The sequence below is a fragment of the Lathamus discolor genome, chromosome 1 (assembly GCF_037157495.1).
Source record: "Lathamus discolor isolate bLatDis1 chromosome 1, bLatDis1.hap1, whole genome shotgun sequence".
NCBI lineage: Eukaryota > Metazoa > Chordata > Aves > Psittaciformes > Psittacidae > Lathamus > Lathamus discolor.
Genome location: NC_088884.1, coordinates 105,618,118 through 105,637,537, shown reverse-complemented (window position 1 = coordinate 105,637,537; position 19,420 = coordinate 105,618,118). Strand labels below are relative to the sequence as shown.

At 45.5% G+C, this 19,420-nt stretch overlaps 1 protein-coding gene across 1 annotated transcript in view; it reads right to left on the bottom strand.

Annotated features, from left to right (window-relative positions):
* Window positions 1-543: 543 nt before the first annotated feature.
* SCD5 (stearoyl-CoA desaturase 5) overlaps window positions 544-19,420 on the bottom strand; it is a 33,296-nt gene continuing 14,419 nt past the window's right edge. Inside the window, exons 2-5 of the mRNA XM_065689445.1 lie at window positions 11,120-11,250; window positions 6,528-6,733; window positions 2,813-3,045; window positions 544-2,263 (exon numbers count right to left, since the gene is read on the bottom strand). Coding sequence (XP_065545517.1) covers window positions 2,073-2,263; window positions 2,813-3,045; window positions 6,528-6,733; window positions 11,120-11,250 — 761 coding nt within the window. The 3' untranslated portion in view covers window positions 544-2,072. The remainder of the gene's footprint in view (window positions 2,264-2,812; window positions 3,046-6,527; window positions 6,734-11,119; window positions 11,251-19,420) is intronic.

Here is a 19,420-nt window from a genome sequence, read left to right as displayed (position 1 = left end):
GCACTGTAGGAGATGGTGGGGAAACGTCTCCTGTTTGCCTGTGTGTGTGTCTGTCAAATGGCCCTGGCTCCAGATGAATGCACATCAAGACACTTGTGGCACACCCAGGTTTTCAAGCACATCTCAGCAGAAACACGGACAAAAGCCCAGAAAAATCTAAACAAAACACTTCATTTTTATTACCAAAGCACTGTCCTGCAGTCACACTGAGCTGGTATTTTGCTACTGAAGTGGGATTTTCACACGTAAGAAGTTGCCATAGTCTCTTTTCAACCTTATGTCAGCTTGAAGTTTCTTTCCCCACCACTACCAGCTTGGCCACTAAGCCCAAACTGATCAAATGTCTTGGTGCCCTTCTGTTTGACAACACTCCTCTTCCACTAATGAGGAAACCAGAAACGCCAAGGGGGTATGTGTTTGGGAAACACTGCAGCAAATGAATAGCTGGAAATGCCAAGTGAAACAATTCTGTAATTCTGATGTGTGGTGCACAAAGCCCTTTCGCTTTGTGAGGCATCTCCAAATAAATCACAGTGGCCAAGCTAACTCATAACTGTTTATTGTAAATCACTCAAGAGTTTACACATCATTAATGGCAAAGTAACACTGTTAAAACACCTGCTGGATGAAATACAGACTAAAGACAACTCTTTCATATTATATGGCATCATTTAAAAAACAAGAAACAGAACAGAAAAGAAACCATTTTAGGTTTGTTTTTTAATTCCTCCAGTTCTACATCTTTCCTGAAAATATCCAGGCCTGAGTCTCAGTTACCTCAACATCCCTGCCTTGCCCAGGGCATGGTGCTGTGCAGCTGGGACACAGGCACTCCTTCCGCAGGGGGCAAGGCAGTGACCTTCTTTATAAATGAAAATCATGCCCTCTATCTTCAAAAGTGCTCCAGCAGTCCAGTGCTGACAGTACAAAGCCTCTCTCCTGCACTGGCTAACATCTAACACAAAGGGCTGTAAGTCCCATTAATTCCACATGCCTTTTTTTTTTCCTTTTTTTTTATATTTTTTCCTTTTTTTTCCCTTTTTGATTTTGTTTGTTAAACAAGGCAACTGTTAAAATCCAGAAGCTACATAACTGTCTTTATATTTTGCTCAGAAATCAATGGATATTGCATGCAGCTGAAATATTAGTAGAGACGAAGACTTAGATAAAGGTCAGTCTTCTAAGATGCGCTAGTCAAAGGCAGAAAAAGAAATGAAGAGGCCTCTTGTGCAAAAGGAGCTAAAATATGCATGCATCGATGACCATGACCGATTAGAATATAACTTAGGTCTCCCAACATTGAAACTGAAGCTTTATTTGGCTTAAGACATGGTTGAGCTCTATACCTTTACAAATTACAATGCATATGCAACAACAAAGGAATCATCTCAACATAGCGTCAGTTGGTATTTTGGCCTGTATAGACTAATCTTCAACACAAAAGCCTGCTCAGCAATAAATGGGTTTCATATTTAGCAAAGACAGCAACGCACTGGGCTGGCTAACAGGGCTAACAGAAAGAAGAAAGCAGCTTTTCCAACTAACATCTAACTAAATTTAGGCTGATTTTTCCCCTTGGACATCCTGTTTTTCATTGGTGCTGTTACTGTCCTTTCCATCAGTCTGTAGCTGAAACGGCACATTGGGCCCTGATCCATCCCCTCCAAGAGATGCATCTCAAAAGCTTATCTGATTAATAGCAGAAACAAAAATCTCCCTTAGCTGCACTTGAAAAGGATAGTTAGTTCCTCCACCATGCCAATGTTTACCATGAACAAGCAAATTACAAGGTATTTCAGACCTGAACTACAGTGACTAAAACCAAATCTCTCTCCTGTTTAACTATAATATTAAATAATATATAACATTTTTACACTTAATAGCCTGAAGTTTGGACATAAGACAGTTAATAAGGAAAAAAAGCTGGGGCTGAATCTATCCTTGGGGAATTAATTCAGCCCAACTGAAAAGAACTAATTTTACCCAGAGGAAAACAAACCCACCACAGGCACAGGGATGCACACACCCCAACCAACATGTATGACAGCGCTGGCACAGCAAAGCATTGTTTTTCAAGCACTGCCATCTCCAGTCCTTTCCTTACGAGCCTGGATCATCTCCTTCGGAGCCTGCTTGCGGTCAGTGACCAACCCCAACCAAAACATGAAGTCAATGAACCAGGTGGTGGGGTTGAACTTCAGGCCCAACTCACTGGCCGAGTAGTCGAATGGGAAGGTGTGGTGGTAATTGTGGAAACCCTCACCTGAAAAACAGAGAGGGATTTTAAAGACCACATGGCTGGGACATTTATGAGCTTCGCAAGATGCCCCAGTGGGACATCCCAATGCCTGTTTCCTAAGGCCTGAATCCACTGCAGGTTATGTTCCACCTCTGGCTATGGGAGAGCTCTGGCGCAGACCCACACCGGACTATTTCAGTGCTTTGGGCTTTCCTCCTCAGAAGGAATGGGGATGTCCCACCCCTTATACTCAAGGAAGAAAGCCATAAGTGCTTCAAGAGGGGAGACCACAACTGAGTAAGAAGCAGAGTCACTGCTGCTCTGCTGTCCCCAGCTGACTGCTGAGAAGAGAGGATTGCTACTGTGAATCTTTGCCCACAGACTTCCTTGTATGTGGACACATTACTTCAATGTATGTGGGTACCATCAGTAGAACAAGGGCACCTTCCTCTAGGATGTGCAAGCTCCAGCCTCCTCCAAGCTCTACTTCCAAGCTGCAGATGCCCAAAGGCCCAGGAAAGGTGAAACAGGAGGGGGTGTCACTTAGTTTGTATGCAGGGCTGCAGCACTTACCAATAGCTCCCAGAGTGACAAAGGTGTTCTGCCTGGGGTTGATGTACTTGTCATAAGGGCGATTGCCGTACATGTGGGCAGCACTGTTGACCAGCCAGGTGACGTTGAGGGAGATAGTGTACCGGAGGATGGAGGCAAGGAAGTAGGCATTCCACAGACTCTCACCCCAGAGGTACCATGGTACAAAGGTAGGGATCACAAAACACATCAGCACAACCGAACTCTTGTAATACCTGTGGGGAAGGAAAAGCACACCATTACTGTGGTGGGAATGATAGCTGGAGTGAAGTAGGGTTGAATCTCTGGAGATATGGCTCTGCCTGAAACCCCTGGCATAACCTGGGCTGGCCCCATAATTGGGGCAGCAAGGAACATTTCAGACATCCACAGTCATGACATAATTTTTCTAAGAGCAATTCAAAATACCAAGACAACCCAAACCCCTGAAACAAACCAAAATACTGGAGCTGAACCCATTCCCAAAGCAAGCCTCCCAAGTTGAGTACCTTTAAGTCTGGGGAAGCACACAGCTGGCTGCACAGCCTGTGCCTGGAGTCCAGATCTGGGGCTGGGAAAGCCCAGGACTTAGAGGGGCATCAGCAGAGCTGTGTCAGAAACACAGTCACTGCTAAAAGTCCACAAAGACTTACTCTGTGCTCAGATCAGACGGGAACCTGCAGCACAGCACAGAAGCAGCTCCTTTCTGTACCACTGCTGCTGTATGAACCCCAACAGCAGCAGCACACCCAAAGCAGGTGCCAAAGCAGTCACAGAGACCCCACCAAGGGTGAGGAAGAAGATCCATCTTGGCCTGCGGCCCAGGTTATTGCTGCTCTCCCAGCCCAATGGCTGGCACAAGCCCTGTTATACATATACAATACATACTCCTGCATGTATTGGACAAAGCAATCAGTGTGCAATGCAAAATGGGGATTGAGGAAGCTGAACAGTCTGAGTACAAACAGGGAAGCTTTATACTACAGCTAAAGCCACATGTCTAGGCTAGGCAGGGAAGACAGTAAAGGATGCAGGGAACACAGAGATGAAGAGCAAAGATCACAGCGGGAGACACAAAGTAAAATCATGCTGGGGGAATTAATTCAAGACAAGTGGAGAAAAAGAGCATTAGGTCAGCATAAAGTGGGGAGGCAAAGCCAAAAGCAAGATAGGAAATAAATTACTCTAAATGGAGAAAGGCCTAACACTGCTCAGAAGCAGAGTGCGGCAAGACAGCACAGCTTGGAAGCCATTTACAGTGTGCCTCAGCTCAAGAGGAAATAAGGCCTTGTCTTCCCACTGAGCTCTTCCACCTCGCTGGAGCCCAGAGTTACTACAGCCCAGAGTGATCCCAGGTTATCATCATCAAAGCAAGCTGCCACATAAAACTGGAGCAGCAGGCTGAGGTGACAGCATTTTGAATGGTACAGAAAGAAAAGAAACACCAAGACCCATCTTACTTGTGCCCATATGACAGGTTTAAAATAGACCCCTGCTTTTGTTGAGTATTCTGGAAGGGATGAAGAAGAACAGAACTTGGATTTATTAAATAATTATTAAAAATTTCAATTTGCTGCAAGTTTTTCAGATAGGAAGAACTGCCACTTTGGTTTGACAAAAACAATGGAACAGTTTTTAATTAAAACCCACAAAGGACTGGAAAAATGTTAGTATTAGCAGTATTTCTGGAAGGAAGTCAGTTTCCATGAGCACAGTCCTCATCTATAACACACCAGCTAGTTTTCATCATCTTGTGTATGAAGTAGATTAAGCTCTTGCCCTGCAAGCTCTTTGTTTGATTCTTTTGGTTGTTTGTTTTGTCATTGTTAGGAAGTTGCGCCTCACATGCTGGGCTCCAAAAGGAGATCTGCAGGTCTCCAGCAACACCAGCCGTGGTGAAAAGACAGCATCTCCTCTCTCACAGAGCTCCATGTTCATTTACCTGAGCCACGGCTCTCCATAGCAAACATTCCCCATTCTTCACTCCCACAAAGACAACAGATTTTCTCACTCATCTGACTGACTTTTGGACAAGGCTGTGGATAAAGTTTGCAAACCTCATCAACTCAAGGCCAGGATTTAAGTTGAGCTCGAGGAGAAAAGTATTTCCCAGTCCAGAAAACTCCTTCAAAGCCTCTCCAATTCCAGGAAAATAAAATACAAAGTATGAAAACAGCTTATCAGGCACCAATTAAAACCATTCTGTGACATGAAACAAGCTCAGACGGAAGTCTTTGATGAAGATGTGAAATCTCGCACTGGAATGAGCTCCCAGCAACCTTTTCTTGGTCTCCCTTTGAAATATCCACCCTGGAATAAGAAACCTCCTTTACCTGCAGGTCCAGGGAAACAATGCCTCAATGCATGCTTGAAGAACATGTACCGGGAAACACTGCATTCACCATGTAAAAACTTTGTCATGAAGACATTTCACCTGCGAGCCTCTCTTTCACATCACATGCAGGATTATTGCTCTGTTATTCACAGAGGGTAAATTTTGCTGTCAGTCATGCCTGGAGCAGTACTGTGATTTGAGCTGAGGTGATGTGGTTTTACCTCATGCACAGCTCACCAGCATGATTAAATTCAGCTAAACGAACAATCTATCCTTTAAACAAAATGTGTCAAAAAAGGGTTTAGTATGATTCTTACTGACCTGCCAGATTTTCCATGCTATAAAAAACCCCCAAACAACCAAAACCAAACAATACTTAAACCTTACGGAAAAGAGAAACCTGATTTTTTCTTCCCAGATGAAGGAAGGTAAACTTCAAAGTCCTAAATTCAAATCCAGAGATGAGACATTTGCTAAGGCATGACTTCCCTGAAGAAAACATACTTCACTACACAGCATCTGCAGCACAACCAAAGCAGCAGAGCCTGCTTCTTGTGGGATGCTGTTGTCTTGGTAAAGATAATAACGCGACCAAGAGGAGCTGCAGCAAACTGCAAGGGAGCCTTTGCAAACAAGCCAAACTAGTAAAAGCAACAATATGTGGAGAGCAGTGATTTCCTCACTCCTGGAGTATTTCCAGTGTAGGGTAATTCTGTGCATGGATTTCTCTAATGCAAAAAGAAACAGATTCCTGAGCTCAAGTAACTGCTCCCCTCACCCATAAAACACTCAGAAGTAACCTCATGTTGTTTGCCAAAGTACCTTGCTTGCAGGCCAAGACAGGCTTCTTGTGCCTAACACACAGAGGACAAAGCATGTTTCAATTCGCTCCTCTTGCAGAGTGTGCAGCAAACTGGACCAGGTCTGTGCTAGTTCTCAAGGCAGATAATTAATCCTGTGGAATGACAGTTTTGGGAGAGGAACTGCTTGGTCTGCACTGGCCCACAGCTGCCAAAGATGAGTTTGCAGACTGAAATGTGCACTTCTGCATTAAGGCAGTTACTGATTACAGCATTTGTTCCAGTGATCAAAGGGGAAGGACAAGATCCCAGCAACTTCTACTGTGGCTGCTTTCATCAGCAGCCCTGGCTTTCTGGAAAAGCAGAGGGACAAAGACAGGGCTCACTGCTTGTGCAGTACAGCCTGCAAGGACAGTCAGCAAGCATCAGCCACAGCAGTCAATAGCTGCAGCTAAATGCATGGCAGTCCTAATGCCTGCAATCAAGGTGGCAAGGATATCTTAGGGGAGAAAAGGGAAAGATAAAAGTAAGGAATGAGCCACAACTAGACAACCTCACTCAAGGGCCCAGCGCTCCCACTTACTTTCTTTGGAACCTAACGACAGGGTCATCCAGTAGATCAGTGAAATCCAGTTTCCTCCCCTTCTCTATGACATCCCGGTGCTTGCGCACAAACAGCCAGCCGATGTGGGAGAAGAAGAAGCCACGCCGGGCGTTGTGCGGGTCTGCATCCGTCTCCGAGTACTTGTGGTGCACACGGTGGTCTCTGCTCCACTCATAGATGTCATTCTGCATGGCAGAGTGAGAGTATAGAGGCTGGGTGCTGTTCTAGCACACTACCTCCAGCTCCTTCCCCACACAGTAACAGCAACAAGCCCTTCTCTGATGCTCCTCTAAAAATGACATTGACTAAAGATATCCTAGGTGACCCCAGCTTTGCAGCCAGCCAGCCCATCACACTGCTCCTGTCGGTGCCCACACAGAGTGGGACCTGCTCTGGGAACTGGTGACACAGATGGGACACATCCCAGGACTGGAAGCCAATGGCCTCTTGGGAGTTACCATCATCAGTCTGCTCTGGTCCTGCATTCTCCCTGGGTGTTCATTATCTGAGGATGGGCACCAGGCTGGAGGAACCAGGTACATACATGTTTATGTTATTATTTTATGATCTTGCTACATGCAGCTTGCATGCTTATTTTCAGGGCACTCCTGTACAGGGCCACCCAGTTCTGGCATCCTTTTTCTAAGCTGGTTGTGGATGGTTACTACTGACACCCTCCAGGCACAAAAGCAGCACCAAAAGTGGGACAGAGGTTGTGGAATGCTACATGTGCCTTTCCTGACCTGAACAGGAAGGACCTGAACTTGCTCAGCCTTTGGAGGGGTTCACCTTCCACAACAAAACCAACACCTCCACTTAAATTACTGCTCTGTCTGCAGGGACATATGCAAGAGCACAGCCTTCCAGTACTTAAAACGGGGCCCACAGGAACCATGTGGAGAGTTCTTTGTCAGGGAGTGTAGTGACAGGATGAGGGATAATGGTTTTAAACAGAGAAAGCTAAGATTTAGATTAGGTATTAGGCAGAAATTCTTCCCTGTGAGGGTGGTGAGACAGGTTGCCCAGAGAAGCTGTGGCTGCCCCATCCCTGGCAGTGTTCAAGGCCAGGTTGGATGGGGCTTGGAGCAACCTGGTTGGACCCAGATGGTCTTTAAGGTCCCTTCCAACCCAAAGCATTCAACAATTAAGATACCAAATGAGATATGCTTGATTTATGGGAAATCAAGTCTTGCATTTGCAGCCAGTCTGGAATAAAAGTCTCACACCCATAACATCAGCTCAGCATTGGATCCAGAGCAGATACAAGGCAAGTTCAGTCCTGTTTCTGCTCGAGCTGTCAGCAACCATGGGTCGCTGAAATGCCCTATGGCTGTAAATGGCATTATGTATATTGCATTTCCACACTTGGATCCATGAAGTGAGAGTTTGAGTTTACTCAGCTGAAGATTTCAGCTTCCCAGTTTGCTCTGCAGGATACCCTGGCTATCGGACTGAACTGGTGGGTTTTACAGTGGTGCTGAGCTGTTAGTGCAGGGCATTGTAAGCATGGACAGCAGCTGCAAAACTCAGGTCACACTCTCATCTATGAACTGAATTGTCCAATACCGCACCAAAATAGTGAAATGTTAGTTAATGCCCAGATCCACAACAGTGTGAATTTTAATCAGAGAATGCTCAGTGGAGTGTGCTTTCCTATGCTATTTCCATCTTTGCACAGCCATGGACGTACCCAAGCAGTAATACCCAAAGGAATGCCTTGGGTTACTTTTAGGAATGGCAGTAGCACCCACAACACCCAACTGCTTTGACCCCAGCAGAGCTGAGCAAACCGCTTCTGGTGCCTGTGAAGTAACTGCAGCACAGCAGCCACGATGGTGCTGTCTGTACTGCAGGACACTGTAAGCCTAGGCTAATGACAACTGTGTGTATTTTGTCAGACAAAAGCCCTGTGCTGAGAGCACCGCAGAAATTATTGCTGCCAACACTGAGAAAAAGCACTGAGGCCACCTGTGCTGCTGAGGGGACCCCAGGAACAGCTATAAAAAGCAGCTAAAGAATTCAGCTCAAATGCCTGTGCCCATTTCAGCCTTGCAAAGATGCTCTGCCTGCAAAAGCCCACAAAGGACAAGCAGAGGACAAAAGCCCATTGCACTCAGTAGTGCTCAGCCTTCTACTGTTGTCATGTCATGGCTGGGAGTGGGCTGGGGATGAGAGGAACATATTTCTGCAGCACTGACCCATTGAGAGGAAGGCAGCTCCTTAGCAATGCTCTGGTATGTTGTGCCTTAATTGCCCAGTTGTCGAAGAAAACAAAGTAAACTGAGTGAAGCAAAGGAAGTGACCAAACTCCTCAAGTGAGATCTCCAAGGGGAGATCTTTACCTTGCTGCCATCTTATTTTTTTCCTGCAGAGATATCAAAGGGAATTAAAGCCTCTGCACTGCTTCAAGTGGCTTCAGCGGGAGTATCCAGAAGACTGGAAAATGCCAAGATTAAGTAATTTAAAAATAAAGCTGGGTTATGCAAGAAGCACACCTAGGAAAGGTCCTCCTTATTAGCCAGAAATTTATGGGGGTCTCTTTGAGTGAGACTATCAATCAGTTTGCCACAAGAGCACTTGAATTCTTTGTGGGACAGCGAATAACCAGGTCAAAGCAATGACACTGAGAAATTAACTTGGTCTTTTACACCACAGCATCATGCTGTTGAGAGTGATGGAGGCATGGGGTTTCATTAGAAGGTCCCTTAATAGACCCACAGACTGCAACATGACAACAAACTGGGCTAAGGAACAACTTCAGTGTGCTGATACAAGTTTCCACACAACCACTGATGCTGTGTGCATCACTCACAGCACAACCTCAGATGAACAACACAGCTGGTTTCAGAGATGGCCAGGAGCAATAGTACAACAGAGTTAGCACGCCCAGAGTAACACCAGCACACCCCAAATGAGATGCTGAAACTTAAGCACTAGAAGATCAAGCAGACATAAGCCAGGTATTACTTATGTCTGAAACAGACATATGGCAGCAAGAAGCACAGTCTTTCAAAACTGTGAGAGATTCACACTAGATGAAGTAACACAGCTCAGTTGCTCCAAACATAAAAAATCAGGGCAAAAATAGCTACATCTGGTAGTATTTCAGAGGAAGCACAGCATGTCACAGCCCATGCAGCATCCAGTTAAAACTCCTGAGTAGTTTTCCCTGCCATTCAAGAAGTCTGAATATTTCCTCAATTTTCAGCATCCAGGGATTCTGCAGGTATTCCAATACTGCTTCTTCCTCCCAGATTGAGATGGACCTGAAAACTCATTCACTATCTGCTTGTGGTGGTGAAAACAGCCTTTAACAGACAATGGATGTCATGGTGATTAGGAGCAGGCTTCAGACTATTTAAGACACTGAGTGGGTAATCTGGCCTTTTATTTTCTCTCTGCTATGAAGGGCACAAAGGTAGCTTGAAGCTACTTTGAAGTACTTCTGTGCCTCAGAATCACACCAGGTCCTCAGCCAAAAGAAGTGATGAAGCCAATGCAGCTGAGAGCAAAATCCATAGCAACAGGGGAACGCAAAGAAATCCCAATGTGCAGACTCACTGCAATCAGCTCCACACATTCTTTTAAATTACTTATGAAAGATCAGATAGCTGTAAAACAGGAGGACAGAACCAGGGGCTTCTCAAAGCAAGTGTTTGACATGCTGAGCAAAGGACTTGTAAAGCTGTGCAAGGAACCAAGCAGTACAAAGCAGCTGAAATATGGCTCAGAATATGGGTCAGAAGGATACTGGCAAAATGGACACTTTCCCATATTTAAGCTAAGGCGCTGTGATCTTTGTGATGTCTAAAGGGATTAACTAGATCAATTCTTTCCATCTTAAAAGAAAAACGGGATGATAAATGAACAGTACAGAAGTGGATCAAAGGACTCTTTTAATCTTCTGTCAAGGTATGTGAATAAGTCAACCAAACAGACTGAAGAGAAAAAAATCTGGAAACTCAAGGCACAACATACATGGGCTACTGCATGCCACAAGGGGCTACAGCAGTCAAGCTTGGCAAGTTTAATGCTAGTACAGGTTCATATCTCTAATCTCAGCCAAAGGAGTAACTAAATTCACACCACGAAGATCCTGGTTCTGGACTAACTCCTACCACCAGCTGGGTGTTACACAAACATTTTTGAAGTCTAAGACTGCCTATCAGCAAGTACAGAGCTAGTAACACACTCCTTTGCAAACGTATTTGAATTTTACTGGTAAAAAACACTGCATAAAACAGAGATAATTACGACTGTGGGAGGATGCCTGCTCTCCTTTCTGGGCACATCAAAATCAACTGCCTGGATGGACAAACAGACTTGATTACATAGACATATTTGTATGAAGTTGGCCCTTACAAAGGTTTCCACATTGACTCGCGATGTGTGGGCCTGACCTGTGACACAGAGTGGTTGCTGAGGCGCTGAGCCCCTGAGTGGGTATGTTGAACTTGGTCCTTAAGTAATTATTGCTCCTGGACTGTTCAATGCATACATGGCTGTCTCTACTGCGCAGGAGAGAAAGTTGGCTGGAGGCCAAGAACCTGCATAGGCAACCGCAACCCCACCTGGAAAGCCATGGAGTTTGCAGCAGCCAGGAAGATCCGCAAAGGCAGCTTAGCTTTGTAGGATCGGTGGCTCCACAGGCGATGTGCACCAGCTGTCACACCCAGGGCTGTCATGAGGAAACAGAAGTATGCTGAAAGACACAAAAAGAAAACACAGGATGTGCCAGGGGACGACTGCCATTAGTTTTGCTTTCTTTGATGCAAAGATGATCCTTGCCCCTGCCTGCCAGTGCCTGCAGGGTCACTCAGAAGCTAAGGCTGGGTAGACAGGAGGTGATATTCTCAGCCCACCTTTGCTCACCCAGCCCCAGGGACACTTACTTCCACTTCCCACCCCTCCCCATTTAGCCAGTGCCTTGCTCAGGAGGGTTTGGCAATGCTGAAGCACCATGCTGTGACATGTTTATACAGTCTGCCTTTGCCTAGTACAGCGGTGTGAGAGTTCATTGTTCATGTCAGAAGAGTAGCAACAACTTTCCTAAGAGGGCACTGTCAGCCTCTTCCAGACAGGTCTTTGCTCAAGTCCAATGGGTCAGCTAATTTAACAGCACCATGTCCCACCTCTAAAGATATGAGCTGTGTCACAAGTTCCCACAATAAAAAACTTTTCTTATCAGGAGCTCATGATTCGATAATAAAAAAGCATCAGGAAGCAGAGCATTCGCCACCTCCCTTAGTCTCAGGAACTGATTTTCCTTCCCTCAGTTAAAATACTGACCAAATAAACTTGCTTTGAGCATTTTTCAAATGGCCAACACAGCATGACAGCACGTCTGTTCCCTACCACATTGCCTCCAGGCTAGACACACAGCCCAAACAGATGGGCCACAGTGTACCCCCCATGCTTCGAATAATACCTCCACTGACCACCCACTGCAGAATTAGTTGATGAGAAACTGACCATGAGCCAGCAGGGTGTGCTCACAGGCCAGAAACCAACCGTATGCTGGGCTGCATCAAAAGTGGTATCAAGGGAGGTGATCCTGCCCCTCTACTCTGCTCTTATAAGACCTCACCTGGAGTATTGTGTGCAGTTCTGGTGTCTTCAACATAAAAAGGACATGGAACTGCTGGAACAAGTCCAGAGGAGGGCCACGAGGATGATCAGGGGACTGGAGCACCTCCCCTATGAAGACAGGCTGAGGAAGTTGGGGCTGTTCAGCCTGGAGAACAGAAGGCTGCGTGGGGACCTAATAGCAGCCTTCCAGTATCTGAAGGGGCCTACAAGGATGCTGTGGAGGGACTCTTCATTAGGGACTGTAGTGATAGGACAAGGGGTAGCGGGTTCAAGCTTAAACAGGGGAAGTTCACGTTAGATACAAGGAAGAAGTTTTTTACTGTGAGGGTGGTGAGGCACTGGAACAGGTTGCAAAGAGCAGTGGTAAACGCTCCACCCCTGGCAGTGCTCAAGACCAGGCTGGACAGAGCCTTGGGTGGGATGGTTTAGTGTGAGGTGTCCCTGCCCATGGCAGGGGGGTTGGAACTTGATGTTCTTAAGGTCCTTTCCAACCCTAACTATTCTGTGATTCTAACTGGTACTTCTCTGGTTCTCCTTTTAGCAGGCACATTGCTTACACATGCTTCGGCTGGTTAACCTCGCATTTCCAAGGCAGGGGGAATAAATGGCTGCGGCAGCAGAATGAGACAGTGGACCACCTGCTCTAGCCTTGCATCTGTGCACTGATTGCCTCTCTTTTGACATGCTGGCTGGTTTTGTCTCTAGTGACTTAGATTCCTGTGTGATGGACGATCCACAGCCTGAGTTGTTTTGACTTGCAACCAAAGAGGAAACTATGGCAAAGAGCTGGAAGAACAGTGCGTTAGAGCTGCTCCAACTTTTGGTGAGAGACTGAAGGGAAAATGGGAACAGCTAGGAAGAAAGTGTTACGTAAGTCCCAAATAAACTGGACCACTTAAAACTACTCACATTCAAGACACCCAGCTGTCATGATATATAGACTCTTAAGTCTCCATTCCATAGGTGTTTATTTCTCATACTGTGCCTAAGAACAGGCTCATTTTACAAGTGTAAAATTAAAACAATAGCAGATTCAAACCATAAGGATATTACAAGACAATCTCAAATGAATTTGCATGGTCTGAAGTGACGTGCTGTTTAGCCAGGACCCCCTGCCACCCTAAACACACAGGCATGTTCTAGTTAAAACAGCCTACTTCAAATACATGAATAGAGTTACTGGAATGAAAAGGGAAAACCCCATCACCAAAAGGGGGTTTCTGCTTGTGTCTGCACAAGTCTGTCCACAAGGGAACCCTGTCAGACATGCAATAGCTAGAAAGGATTTCACAATCAGCTTTTCCCAGCATGTAATGCAAAACATCTATTTAAAAAACACACCAAACCAAACCAAACGCAGTATATGTAGGTGAGCGTCTACTGTGTTCCTCTATCAACTCCCAACTCACAGTGCTTGAAATTACAGCATCTAAGAGAAAATATAATAGAAAACTGTTTGGTAAAATAACGGTAACCAGATTTCATGTTAATTGTCACCCCTGCAGACTGAAGGAGTAAATGGACCTTACCCGCTCCTCTGGTGGATGCATCAAAAACAGATTTACCCAAACTGTTTCACATCATGTACACGGCCCAACTTCTGTCATACAGCAAACCAAAACCTTTCTTATAAAATGCAACAGACAAATGGAATCAGAATGGTCCCAGTAAAGATGATTAATTTCTAAAACCCACTTTGGACACCATCACCAAAGATGCAATTCCCCTTTTCAGCAGGCTGCAGTGCTCAAGCTACTCCCAGAAAAGGCTCCTCTCTGCAGTTATGTCCAGTGCGCTGAAGCCTGTCACCCAATTGAGACTTACGCCTGCTTCCTGAAGGCAGGTGCAGAAATGAACTGAAAACCATTCATTCTCTCCGCATGTTATTTACAGACCTTGCTGGATTTCCAGATTACTCTTAAGCAGTAAAAATGCCAAAGCACGACTCACACTCAGCCTCCACTAGAGTCTTGCAGTTCTTGCACATGCCTTCTCACTGCAAGCACTCGGACTTCTATGAAATTAGGGAGAACCTATCCTGTCATTTTCTGTACCCGATGCTGAGCTGTGCAGAAACATCACTAAATAAGGCATTCCAAATTGCTCAAATGACTGTAATTGTGGGAACAGATCTGTGACACACAGAAACCTGACATTATCCAGCTAACATAAAAGTATTAAGGTGATAGTCCTGAATCATTACAAGAACGTATTGTCTGTGGGCTTTATAACTGCTTAACCTCATGGTAGTCACAGCGGCTGAAATCTCTTATCTTCAGCAGTTTCTTTGCTTCTTTAAAGCACAGAGAGGGGCTTTTCTCCCATTTCAAAGAAACAGATCATTTAGTTAAGCAAGTGCTTCTCAAAGCATCCATCCATCTTGATCATGATCAATTGTTTAAAACCAGAATTAAAGATTAGTGGATAGAACAAGACACACATAACATTAAGGTTGACTTCACTTTCCTTCTCTGTCCAGTGCAAGAAAAGACGCTGAATGAGGTAACATACAGACCACATAGCTGCACTGAATAAAAGGGATTTATGCCACTTGATGATTCAGCTCTTACAGAGCTCAGCTTAACAGAGACCCTTTCATTCAGTGCACTCTGCACCACTGCAGTGGAATGGACAACAGTATTTTGGGAGTCTAATGGCTGCTCCAAGGTCTGCATGCCACCCTGTGTCCATACCTTTGGTCAGCACCTCCCAGCACCACTTCCCAGGGCTCCAAATGGGAGAAGGATTTACTTGAAACATTTCTGCAGGAGCCCATCCACCACGAGCAGAGAAGCTCAGCTGAACTTCAGGACAGAGACTTACTGGTGGAGTGCCCAGCAAAAGGAGAGGGATGCCTGTTTCATGCAGGCAGCTGGCACACTAGGGTCTCCCAACAGCCATGCTCTTGCCTGAGCTCCAGCCTGCTCTTGCCTGAGCAAGCAGAGGCAGAATCGAGAACAAGCACTAGAGTGAGGAAATGCCCTCAGAGCCTCCCAGAAACATGCTGACCTGATTAAACAGGGCTTTCCCAGGGCATTCCTGGGCCACAACCACAAGCTCCATCATCCTGCTCTCTGTAGCCTGCCAGGGCTAGCCCCAGCCACTACAGCAGTGATCAAGCTAAAACGGCTGGGACTTACATTCATGCAAAATGCCTACTTTTTGGCTTTGCAGAGGAGGAATCATAAGAGCAGGAATTTTTCTAATATAAATCCTTAGGGATGAAACATCCCCAGAAATAAACAAACAAAATTACTCAACAGTTTGGTGACCAGACAAATGTACTGTACACTGGTACCAGATTTCTGTGGTTCCTACAGGAATTAGGGTGCCTGAAAATATTACTCAGCGAGTAATTCCCAATGCATAAACAGCAAAGATGACAAATATTTGCTGTGTAAAGATAGGTCTCAAGCTTTTCTTTGCAGAATAAATTGTGAACTTAAGCCAAAAATCAGACAATCAATCAACCATGTGATTTTACATTAATCATACACAGCTACTGTAACTGCATGAGAGGAGAGCTGCTACTCACCTACCTGGCTTATTTTGGGGGGATAAGGAATACATGTGGGAGGTGAGCATCACCATGAAACACAAAAGAAGACTGTGAAGCAAAGCAGCTCAGTTAATAGCAACTTCCCCTTTTAGACCTGTAATTAAACAGGTCTTCTGAGTAATAAAGAGTAAAAACCACAGTTATTGCAGAAAAAGGGGGGAAATGAACACCAAAAGTACCAATAAACAACCTGGAATTCAGTTAGTGATACAGTTCTTCTTAATTTAGTGAGGTACTTAATGTACAAAGAGAAAGATGCTAAACCAGCCAGATTAGTCTTCTGCATGTTTTAGTGAGCTAACTCTGCAACTCGGCTGACTTACAAGAACAAAAATCACACTCACAAGGATTTGGCAGTATTTCAAACTCAACCTATAGACTGAAGACTGAGCTATGCTATACATATCTATTGGCTTCACACACAAACACAGGCCACCACAGGTACCAGAGAATTCAGAGCAGAGATGACCATCTTGTTGAAGAGGAATAATATGCTGCTTTTCCTCCTCTCAACTGGTACTGCAGGGCTGGCAAGAGCAGGGCTGGCAAGAGCTCAGCATGGGAGAGGGCTGTGTTGAAGCATGGCAGAGGAGGTTGTCAGCAGCCACTGATGATGGATGTGAAGGAAGAACAGCAAGCTGGCAGCATCCCTGCCTCCCCAAGATGCCCTGCTATGAGGGAAAGAAGCATTTCCACAAGGCTGTCCTCAGTGGGAAGCCAAGCACTGACTGCACAGAGAGGACTGCTTATGAAACAGGAGGTGCTTGAGGAAAAAGGAAGATGGAGCTAGAAAAGGGCTGGCTGGGGGTGAGGACTCACTAGCCACAAGCCTGGGGATAGAGCACACAGAACTGCCGGGCAGGCAGGGCCAGCATCTAAGAGAGTTCTGCCTACAGTACATCAGCCTAAAGAGGAGCTCTGAAGCCACCTGACAGAAGGTGGTGTCATGCTAATACCAAAGTAAAAGAAGGGTTAGGGGGTGAATATTAAAAGAAAAAAATAGTGGAATGAGACTTCAAGAGGTAAAAAATGAAAAAGCAAAAGGTAACACAGCAAAAATAGCTGTCTGGAGAGAGCTGGGGTGAGAGAGGAAACAAAGCAGCCAGTTAACAGATGTGTGAAAGACAGTGGATTTAAGGCTGGCTTTTTGCAACAACAGGAGTACAAGGCAGAGCTGTGCAGCTTAGTTTCACATTAAAACCAGAGGGAGAAGAGGAGATCCTTTCAAGCCATTGTCTGATGGTTTATTCCATTCTGCCTCACTCTTGGACTGAAGGCAGTGTAGAGCATCTGCTGTGCAGAAGCCATCTGCCTGGCATGGAGCTGAAGTGTGCCACCAGGCTGAGAACACATCCCAGCGCTAACACCATGCCACTGTGGTACACCTTACACCTGCGCTAGGGTTCTCCTACCAGATGCAGACCCAAAACCAGCTCCTCCTCAGCACCAGCTCCCTGTTACCATGTTCAGTATGTGAGTTCAGATCTATTCTGTTAATGCAGATACCAGTATTATTAGGCAGGTGTTATCCTCACACATCTGCACCTTCTGGATACTGTGGCATTGCACAGCAAGGAGCTTCACACGTCTGCAGGACCCTTTTGGGCTTTTACTCCTGCTTCTGCTACTGTAAAATTGTTTATTTTGAAATTTTACTTGGAACAAGAGCTGAATTACCTTCCCTGCTCCACAGGATGGTGTGCATGCCTGCTGCTCCCCAAAGCAATAGCTAGCTTGGCCTGGACAGGTGGTGGAGCCCAAGTTTACGTCGTTTTAGAGGATTTCAGATGGCTAAGGCTTGCTTTGAATCTCTGTCTCCTCAAAGCAAGGATTACAGGACCTTAGCTTTGGTCAAGCCCACTTTCCTCCCATTTATCTGAACATGCTGGCTTCAAAACAATTCCCTAGAAACATGGCCTGTGGACCTTCTTTTACAGTAATGGTCACAGACATGCCCACAGTCATCCCCAGTGATAGCCATCACACCTGGGAGGGTGCCCACAGCTCTGCAGAAAGATCTAGGAGGTAGCTCTGATCTCATCACTCCATCAATTGGATCCTCAAGCACAGGCAGGTGGGCTGCAGCACCAGCCACAGCTCTACGCCCAGCACACGCAAACAAGTGTCCCCAGACAACAGCTGTAACAGCCATTCCAACGATGACCCAAAAACTCTGCAGGGAGGTTTAGGGCTTGCTGGAGGTCCAGGAGAGGTCTGAGACCTGGGTACAAGTACCTGAAACAGCAGAGCCTATACCAAGAGCTATGTGCTCCACAACTCAAACACCAAGCCCAGAGCTGCCTTTGACTGGATACTACATCAGGATCTATTTCAAAGGATGATCTAATCCTGCAGAGGTTTTAAGTGGGTTCCTCCTTGTTTCTCCCAACTCTTTCTCAAGACCTCAAGGCAGAATTACTCTCAAACATGGGAATTCTAGGTCTTTCATTGTCTCAAACACCCTCCCTGTAAGCTTTGTAATACACAAACCATGCATTAATGGAGTAAGCTGGTGTTAAATACTTTAAGGGTGAGCAGGACCCCACACATTACTCCCCAGGGCAGGTAGCATGCTCACCTCCCTGGAGCCCTGCAGAAGCATAAGGTCTGATTAGCATTTCCAGCCACGAGCTCACTCTGTAAAGCACAGCATAAGCAAACTAACTGATTGTAAACTGCAGCAGTGGGAGAAGCATTCGAGAGAAGGAACAAAGCGAAAGAGAAGAATGCAAAAACAAGTAAGCCTGTGCAAAAGGACAAAAGAGAGAACCAGTGCACAGGGACAGGGAGAGGATGCAAGAGAGACAAGATACATGAGGTCAAACTACTGTGCCAATGGGGAGCTTGCGGGTTGCTAGGCTTCCACATACACTGTGCCTGTGCACAGATGCTATTTATGGGAACATGCCAGAATCAATAGGCAGAAGATTTTTCTTCAACATGCTTATTAATGACCTGAAACAAAGGCAAACAGCGTATTAATTACAACTGCAGATGATGCTAGATTTCGAGTAGCAGTGAGAGAGCTAAGAAACACAAAAGGATCCATGCAGAATCAGGGAAAGTAAAGCTTAAAATAAAGATCTGCCTGGATAGAATAAGCAAAGTAATGTAGTTCAGGGGGTGAGAACTGCAGACAGGGATCTGCAACAAGGATGAGATGCCTGGGGAAACAGAAGCTTGCAAGGAGGATCAGCCAGCTCATAAAATATTCTCAGTGTGCAACATAAGGCAACAAGACATCAGTATGATTTTGAACAGCAGGCACACAGGTATCATCTCACTATCATCAGAGAAGCAATGAAAACTATACCAGGCAAATTGTTTAAAAATGGATGGGATGGGAGATCAACAGCATAAAACATTTGAGCCATCTTTTTCAGAACAGCTCTTTATCCCCACAGCTGGGCTTCCAGAAAACCTCCGTTATGCCCAGCAACAAACTCTCCTGAAAACCTGAATATCCTGGGGACCGACCTCTTATGAAGGAGAAGATATTGCCACAGTCTGTGGCTACTTCACAGGCATCAGGAAATCATCCTCTGCTCTAAGTGGTTATTTATATTGGAGCAGATCTTTCCTGCCAAAAAATTCAACTTGGTTGTAGGATGAATATAAAAATTGGAACCTGTCCCATTTCTGAAACCTGGACTAATTAGAAACACTGTATGTATTTACTGGTTGTGAATCCAGTAGATTCCAGGTTACTTTTGACTTTTACCTG